Source organism: Pseudorasbora parva, chromosome 17 (genome assembly GCF_024679245.1).
Source record: "Pseudorasbora parva isolate DD20220531a chromosome 17, ASM2467924v1, whole genome shotgun sequence".
Classification (NCBI taxonomy): Eukaryota; Metazoa; Chordata; class Actinopteri; order Cypriniformes; family Gobionidae; genus Pseudorasbora; species Pseudorasbora parva.
Genome location: NC_090188.1, coordinates 27,088,281 through 27,097,427, shown reverse-complemented (window position 1 = coordinate 27,097,427; position 9,147 = coordinate 27,088,281). Strand labels below are relative to the sequence as shown.

At 35.3% G+C, this 9,147-nt stretch overlaps 1 protein-coding gene across 1 annotated transcript; it reads left to right on the top strand.

The window, feature by feature from the left end:
* The first annotated feature begins 1,140 nt into the window (after positions 1–1,140).
* Positions 1,141–8,359, top strand: erlec1 (endoplasmic reticulum lectin 1). Its single transcript, XM_067421764.1, has 14 exons — positions 1,141–1,451; positions 1,717–1,821; positions 1,918–1,998; positions 2,223–2,300; positions 2,841–2,895; positions 2,986–3,044; positions 3,118–3,341; positions 5,035–5,188; positions 5,361–5,522; positions 5,604–5,663; positions 5,772–5,896; positions 7,002–7,079; positions 7,162–7,237; positions 7,393–8,359. The coding sequence occupies exons 1-14, from the start codon at positions 1,323–1,325 to the stop codon at positions 7,462–7,464; spliced, it is 1,458 nt and encodes a 485-aa protein (XP_067277865.1). The 5' UTR covers positions 1,141–1,322; the 3' UTR covers positions 7,465–8,359.
* Positions 8,360–9,147: the final 788 nt, after the last annotated feature.

Genomic DNA, 9,147 nt, shown 5'->3' with positions numbered 1-9,147 from the left:
GTAGCAACGAACACAACTTTCACGGGCATCTGATCAATGGATAATAAACCGTGCCATCTTTCAGCAAAATCTTTGCTTCACTTAATACACATTTTATTTGTGTAATTAACATGTTTAAATGATCAAAAGAGAAGGATCCTTCAGAAGGATGGCAGATTATTCTGTTCTATTCTAAAAATCGTTTAGTTTCGATTCAGCCCATTTTATTTTCCTCATTCGTTTGAAATAACATTACATAATTTGTTTGTTATTAGTATCCTTCCTTCTAGCCTTTATTCCATTAAAAAGCGGTGCAGTAGCATACTCCATATTTCTAAAAACAAACAAACGTTTAATCCAGTGAATACAGTCTCGTACAAAATACAATCGTTTTAATTGCACATTATCACTGATTTAAATTAGGCTGCAATGCATCTTTACATGGGCTATACATCACATCAAGGCGATACATTGAGTGACACAATCTGGCAAACTAACGGTTATTTAGGCTGCTGATTAAAATGGCATTTTAATGCACAAAAAGGTGCAAATAGAATAGTGAAATCAAAATGAGTTTAACAGTAAGTTTAGTAACGCACCAAACGCTATTATAGCAAACTAATCACATTAGACCATTCAGTTATATTAATTGCCTAATGCACACAGTACTGCACAAATTATAGTGATCACGAAAGGTCTTCAACGCGTTCAATCTGGACCAGTACAACACATGGTGGATAGGCTATACCGCACCCCATCAGTTAATTGGTTCTATACTGCCACCTCGTGGCGCAGTTGTGTAACTTAGAAAATATGAACTCGTGATCACGACAAAACAACTTTTGTTTTCTCGAGATCACGAGAAAATTAACTCGTGATCACGAGAAAACAACTTTTGTTATCTCGAGATCACGAGTTATTTTCTCGTGATCACGAGAAAACAACTTTCGTTATCTTGAGATCACGAGAAAATTAACTCGTGATCACGACATAACAAGACAGAAAAAAAATATTATCCATGGCCGTTCAGGGCTTCCGTAGAAAACAGTTGTGCGAATGCTTAAAATATTGAGTAGCACAATGGGAATAAAAATAAAATAATTTGATATCGTAGTAGCGTAAACAGTGACTCATGCGCCTTCCTCGCGCTATTGGCTGAGGGGAACTTCCGTATGATACCGGAAACGGACGTGGCAAGCTACTGTTTAACTTATGTCAAACTATCAGCAGTCAGTTGCCATTAGATCTCGCTGATAACCTGTTGTAATTACGTTTCTAAACGTTCACTCCCACCTGTCTCTTTCTAATGTCTCGATAGCACTCTCGGAGGCTCAGCAGGGGCAATGCGGGTGTTTTGGCGCTGGTTTTGGTGCTTGATTTGGGTCGGAGTGTCTTCAAACCGTGCAGGATCTCCTGTGTTTTCCGATGAGATCCCCTTCAAAATCAAATGGCCCGGATCAGACTTCACCCTGGTGAGAACATCCAAAAAAAAAAACCCAGATATTTCGCACGACAGCTGTAAACACAACATGTGCTGTTTGTTTAATTGTCAGCTTGTTGTTGCTGTCTTGCAATGTAATAACTATTCTCTTCAACAGCGTTATGTAACGTTAGTATTAAAGTATATGAATGGCAAGCAGAGCTGTTTATTTCTCGTGCTTTAGGCATGGGGTTGTTTCAGTTGTTATTGATTTATGCAGATGTTAAAGGTGCAACAATATCCATTTTTCCCCACAGTCAACATCTGGTGGTCTGTACAAAGAAGATGACTATGTTATCATGACAACTGCGGAAAAAGAAAAGTACAAGTGTTTGTTGCCATCTTTGTCAAGCAATCAGGAGGTGTGGTTATGCGGGGCAGATTTTTACATTGATATTGTCTTATCTTGAGTTTAGTTTAGTTTTATTTGATCGATTTATTGTCTGTCTCTTTTGAAGGATGATGTGAAGGTCTATAGCGGACCGAGTCCAGCCATGCTGCTGGATCCATTATTCAAACAGAGCAGCTGCTCCTACAGAGTGAGTTTCATGTCTCAGTTTCTGTATATCTTAAGTCTGAGTTTTTAAATATGGTATCGAATCTCACAAAACACATCTAGGTCACGTTTCCCCCCAAAAAGAAGAAAAAGATATAAATCAACAAAGATACTATGTTGCTTTATTTCCCGGTCATATGATTTACAGTACATTTATTATGCCTATAATTTGGCCTTCTGACATGCTTATCAACGTGTGTTTTGCAGATCGAGTCATACTGGACGTATGAAGTGTGCCACGGGAAGCATGTACGGCAGTACCATGAGGACAAGGAGACGGGGCAGGTAAAACCACTGTTTTCTATTTTAATATATCTTAAAATGTAATTTATTTTGATCCTTCACAAATCAATCTAAATATGCTGATTTAGTGCTCAAGAATTTTTTTGATTAGTATCAGTCGTATTATTGAAAAACTATATTTTTTCAAGATTCTTTGATAAATAGAAAGTTCCACATTTCATTTCAATATATTTTTTGGTAACACTTTATTTTACAGTGTCATTGTTACATGTACTTACCATAGTAATAACAGTAAATTATTCATAATTACATGCAACTAACCCTAAACCAAATCCTATCCCAGCCTTATAGTAAGTACATGTTGTTAATTAATATTACTCAGTAATTACATTTATAATTACCCTGTAACAATGGCTCCTTAAAATAAAGTGTAACCTAATTTTTGTGAAACTATGTGAAAAGTCTTTACTATAAATTTTGATCATTTTAATGCATAATAATTTTTTTTAAAATCTTACCTATCTTAGTTTATTTGGTTGGAGTATTTTAAGATATGTTGTCTATTTTTGTCTGTTCCCTCAGAAGAGCAACGTTCAGGAATACTATCTGGGTACCATGAATAAAAAGGACATTGCAGGTTGGGCATTTTTTAATCTTTTTAAGCAATTTAAAAATTTATTTTTTGCATGTTTTGTCAGTTGTTTTATGTATTTTATCTTCTCCTTAGAATCAGAAACCGATAAATCAGGAGACTCTGAAAAAGAAGCATCAAACACCAACACAGAGGTTTGTTACTGTTAGATATGCAGATAGGAAATGTGTGACAAGATTTTTTTTTGTAAACTCTGTGGATTCCTAGGTGCCAACGAAGAATATAGAGGGTCAGCTGACGCCATACTTTCCTGTAGATATGGGACATGGGACTGAATGCACTCTAAGACAGAATACACCTCGCTCCACCACAGTGCTGTACGTCTGCCACCCAGAGGCAAAGCATGAGATCCTCACAATCGCTGAGGTCCTCACCTGTCAGTATGAAGTGGTGGTGCTCACACCTCTCCTCTGTCCTCACCCGAGTTACAGGTACATTTAAAATCATATTTTTGTAATAAGTGCATAAGTATTAGTTATTGATTTCTGTTGAGTAGTGTTTGCTTTTGAATATGTATGTCATCACATGGACAAACTATCACATGAAATATGGAAACATCATTAAGCTATATAAATTATAACATTTATTAGGCTTTTAAAAAATAACTTTTAATTTAAGCGAATAATCTTCACTTAAACCCATTATAATAAGTCATATTTACCTTTGGCCTTCCTATCTAACAGGTAGGAAATATACAGAAATTGAGGAAAGTTATCAAACAGTCTGCATAAATAATAAATGAAAAAGATATTTCTTATTAAAGCTACAATTTCCCAGGCTACTTTTGTTCTTTGATTAACATTAATGACAGATATCACAGCAACTGGTTTATGAGGCTGCTGTCACTTTAAGATCTGCCGCACATGACGCGGACGCCCTTCTCATTTTCTCACAACTCTTTTAAGTTCATTTAAGATGTTATGTAACTAATTTGTGACCCTGGACCACAAAACCAGTCATAAGGGTAATTTTTGAAATTGAGATTAATAAATGTGCTGAATAAACAGGTTTTCCATTGATATATGGTTTGTTAGGATAGGACCATATTTGACCGAGATACAACTATTTGAAGATCTGGATTCTGAGGATGAAAAAAAATCGAAATAAATAAATGAATCGCCTTAAAGTTCTTCAAATGATGTCCTTAGCAATGCATATTACTACTACTAATGATAATATGTTTTTAATATATTTATGGTAGGAAATGTTCAACATATATGGAACATGATATTTACTTAATATCATAATGATTTTTTGTAAAAAATAAAAATATTTAATTTTGACCCATGTAATGTATTGTTGGCTATTGCCACAAATATACCTGTGTGACTTATGACTGGTTTTGTGGTTCAGGGTTACATTTAAGACTACTTTTATGACAATACTTGACAAAACTGGCATAATTGTGTGCTATTGTTTGTTCAAGCGTGAAAGAGAACTCGATTCTGGCACGATGTGTTGTGTGTGTGTTGTGTGTGTGTGTGTGTGTGTGTGTGTTTCACCTAGACAGGACGTTCACAGACAGCCCATTCTCTTTTGTCTTGTCGGCTTGAATGGTTTAAAAGCATTTGCATGAATAAGAGCGTGAGCATATAATGCACCGCTAGCCCAAGGATGACCAAAACAAAGCGGATACTTTGTTAAACTGAAAAAAGAATTGCATGCGTTAATGCGCAATTTTTGACAGCACCAAATATATATTGATTTCTTTTTGCGTTTATCTTTTATTAATACTGTGTGCCAACAAATGGACACACCTATTTGGCAATCACATGAAATTTGATAATATCATAACGCCTGACTCACCAAGAAACAAAGGAAAAAGTGAAGCTAATAAGATCATTTTCTTTTTCTGATGGAGCACCTACATGCTCTTTCACATGGTTCAATGCAAAATGAACCCATTTAAAGCATTTAGTCACTTTAATTCAAAATGCGACCCATATGATGTAGATTTCACTCATTCATTGTAATGTATAATAATTAATGTATAATGTATTAATTTTAGCTTTTATGTTCATTGTGCTCTGAAACCTACAATATTAACTATTTCGACTGAAAATGTTGTTTGTGGTGAATACATTTTCAGTCCTCTGTGACATAATCCAGCCCGCTTTTCCTCAGGTTCAGGTCCTCCCCAGTGAATGACATCTTTTGTCAGGCTCTTGGTGGCTCCCCTCTCAGACCTCAGAGTCTGTCCCAGCTGGACCGTGAGCAGGAAGAGCTACTCAAACCACCGTTCAGCTCAAGCAGCGAGCGAGATTTGAGGGGATCCAGGGTGAGTTTGGACCTTTATCTTCTGCATTTACACCAACTGACTTAGGGAATATGGAGGTGGTGATATAAATACTTTCAAAAAGACTTTTAAAGTTGGTCTGTATTAAAGGACATGAACAAAATGGTTCTTTATATATATATGATATTAATCTCTCTCTGTCTCCTATGCTAAGGAGGACAAATCTCCAGTGAAGGAAGAGGCGTATACCTCTACCCATAAGCCCCTGACAGTGGGCGGTCAAGCCCAGGTCACCGTTGGCACCACCCACATCTCTCGTCTAACTGATGAACAGCTGATCAAGGAGTTTCTGAGCGGATCGTACTGTCTGCATGGGGTGAGGATCGATGGATTTATCTTCTGTATTTATAGGTCTTTAGTTGGGTTCCCAGCTCAACATATTTTTGTTTCTGTCCAGGGTGTTGGATGGTGGAAGTATGAATTTTGTTATGGAAGGCATGTACACCAGTATCATGAGGTAAGAGTTGTGAAATCATTTACACTATACCGGAAATTATATTTTCTAAGTAATTCAATGTTTGGATTATGAGAGATGGTAAATTGCATGTTGTGCATTTGATTGAAGGATAAAGAGCAAGGGAAGAATATTGTGGTGGTGGGCAGCTGGAACACTGACGATCATATGAACTGGGCCAAGAAAAATGTGGCACGATCTTATCATTTAAAAGACGATGGAGTGCAGAAAGTCAAGTATGATTATAATTCCCTCATTTACAAGGTGCTATATTTAGTCACGCACACATGCACATATTACCATTCAAAAGTGTGGGGTAAGGTGTTTTTTAAATGTTTTTAAAGCCACAATTAAAAAAAATGTAAAGCCACAAAGTATTTTTTCACCGCTAGAGGTAATTTATTCAAAACGAAGGCGTAGCTTGATGACGCCTGGATTTCGCAGAGCTTTTATAATGCCGCAGACGACACTTCAGCTTTTCCGGTTATATGTATGTAGGGTAACGTAGTGCAATTTTATCATATTAGATACATTATTTTAGTGTGTTGAATGTTATGTTATAATGCTAATCTGTGCATTCGCTCGGCAGCTACTATGAGACACTTGTTGCACACTGAAGTAAGCTAGATCGATAGTAGGCATGGTAAAACATGGTACTCGTGGTAAATAAAATAAAAAAACAAGATTTAAAAAATAAAAACTGTGTTGAGCTATATAACATTTGTTTCTGTCGTTGAATGTATCCAAACAGTTTCCCTCCTCTCTAATAAAACACTTTATATTAAAGCATCGAAATCGAGGGTTATGTCGGTATGATGTCATTGATGGGTGACGCATCCTGGTTAAAATTGCACATTTCTCTGGATTTAAACATTTTTAGAAACGTTGGATCATGCAAGTACACAAGTCAACACAATATATAGCATTGTTCCAGTGTTTTTTGGATATTTTAATCATCATTAGTGTGCCTTTAAAACAGTCTCATATCCTCACTAAGGCTGCAATTGGTTGATAAAGTAAATAGCAAAAGGAGTAATATTGTCAAGTATTACAATTTAAAAGAACTAGTATGTTTCCACAGTCTACAATTCAATAGTCACATGGTCCTTCAGAAATCATTCAAATATGCTGATTTGCTGTTTAAGAAACATTATTAACAATGTTGAAAACAGTTGTGCTGCTTAATATTTTTGTGGAAACCGGTGCTTTGCATAAAAAGTTAAAAAGAGCATAATTTATTTGAAATGGAAACCATATTATAAATGTCTTGTCACTTTTGATCAATTTGATGCATCCTAAGATTTTAAGGTCATGCATGTCGTCTTGCTGATACTTCATCAGGGTCGTATCTCACTTCTATGGCCATGGAGATGTTTGCGACCTAACAGGGAAACCGAGACAGGTCATAGTCAAGCTTAAGTGAGTTACCCAAACTTTGTGATGCCATGTGGTTTTCATGTTTTGTGAATCCCGCCACTAACACCTACCCGTTCTCTCTCAGGTGTAAGGAGTCAGAGTCTCCTCATGCTGTCACAGTTTACATGCTGGAACCTCAGACCTGTCAATATATTCTTGGGGTGAGTGGCAAACAGAACAACTTTGAGATTTGATTTTAATAACTCACAGCAATGAGCATATTGTGTTTTGATTTTAACGCTTACTAAATGTTGCAGAAAGTTCTCAATGTGATGGTTTCATTTGAATAACCCGTATCCTGGTTATTCTGTTACAGGTTGAGTCTCCTGTAATATGCAAGGTCTTGGACACCGCAGATGAAAATGGACTACTTTCAATCCCTAGCTAACCGAGATGGAGGAATGAACAGTAGCTTGAAGAATGAATAATGCAGAAGAGGCAGGCAGTATGATGCTCAGAGAGGGAGGGAGAGATAAAGGTCTGATAAAGTCTGGTTCAATTGATCATGAAGAAACCATGGACATGGTGAACCTCAGACCTCAACCTTTGAGAAAGTCCCTCGCTGACTGCACTTTCTCTTGTGAAGACTAAACCAGGAGATTTGGTGAAACTTTTAAACCTGGACATGCAGCTACGACTGAATGCTCATTGTTTTATCTACAAATATCAAACCTGTTGAATATTTTTTTCAGCCTTTTTCATGCTTTGTAACATTTAGATTGCTGGCTGTGGGAAAGACACCCAATCTTTAAAATCTAATCAAATAGTTAATTTTTTCTGTTACTCAATTGATATTCAAGATGGTCAGCTGTTTTAAATATACCTTATTTATTTTGTCCATCTTCCCTTTAACACTGTGCAGCTGGAGGTCATTGTTATTATACATTTTTTTAGAAAAAGTGACTGAGGAAGTCATTGTTCAATGCAAATTGCTAGGGAAATACACTGTCTTGTATTGAAAGGAAATTGAATGTAATTAAACTGTTTATGGAAAGCAAGGGTAATTGAGTTATGTTCAGTATTTTTGATTACCCTCACTTAAATCTAACCACTCAAGCCTTTCTAAGATTGCCACTAGGACGTTTCACCTATTGTACATTGTATTTGGTGAAGGGCTCCTCTTAACTCTTAGAAGAACAAATTCATATCTAATTTTTTCACTACATTGACTGCAATGCTGGTTGTTACTCAGCTTACAGGTTTAGTTGAATAAAGTATGGTTTATCTTTCAAGTCATTTCATAACTGATTCATACACCCATTAAATGCCTTAAGAAATATGCATATTTTTTGTTAGTGTTTTTCTATTGTTTTCCAGTACAACTATCTAAACATTCTTTATTCAAGATACATTTATTTGAGTAGTATAATGACTTTTATCAAACATTTCTTAATTGTTTATTCTTAAAACAAGGGGAAGAAACTGCTGATGGGCTAAGGAAAATAAACCTTATTCAAAGGGAAAACAAGTTGGCAGATATATATATATATATATATATATATATATATATATATATATATAATATATTATTTTTTATTTAGGCATAATTTATTTTTTGAAAAAATAAATTGTATCTTGAAATAAGAAAGTACAGAGCCTTTTTTTGTACAGGAAAATGTTTGCAGTATAAAAACCTCCTTTTCCCATTTGTGTTACAAATAAAATGAAAGCAATATATTTTCCTGGGTAGAATCAATAGGAAAGTGCAATAGATAACACTTTAGAATAATGCTCATTAGTTAATGTATTAATGAACATAAACTAACCGTGCGCAGTACATTTGTTACAGTATTTGTTCATCTTTGTTAATATTAGTTAATGAAAATACAGCTGTTCATGGTGCATTGAATAATGTTAACAAGATTTTAATAATGCATTAGTAAATGTTGAAATTAACATTAACAAAGCTAAATAAATGCTTTATACGTGCCATTAATTATTAGTTAATGTTAACTAATGTAGTTAAATAATGACCATTATTCATTATTCTTTTACCGGGCAATATTTATAACTAAGGAAATATTTCTTCTGGAGAAATAAACATGCTTACGAATTGGCCAGAAGGTCCCTT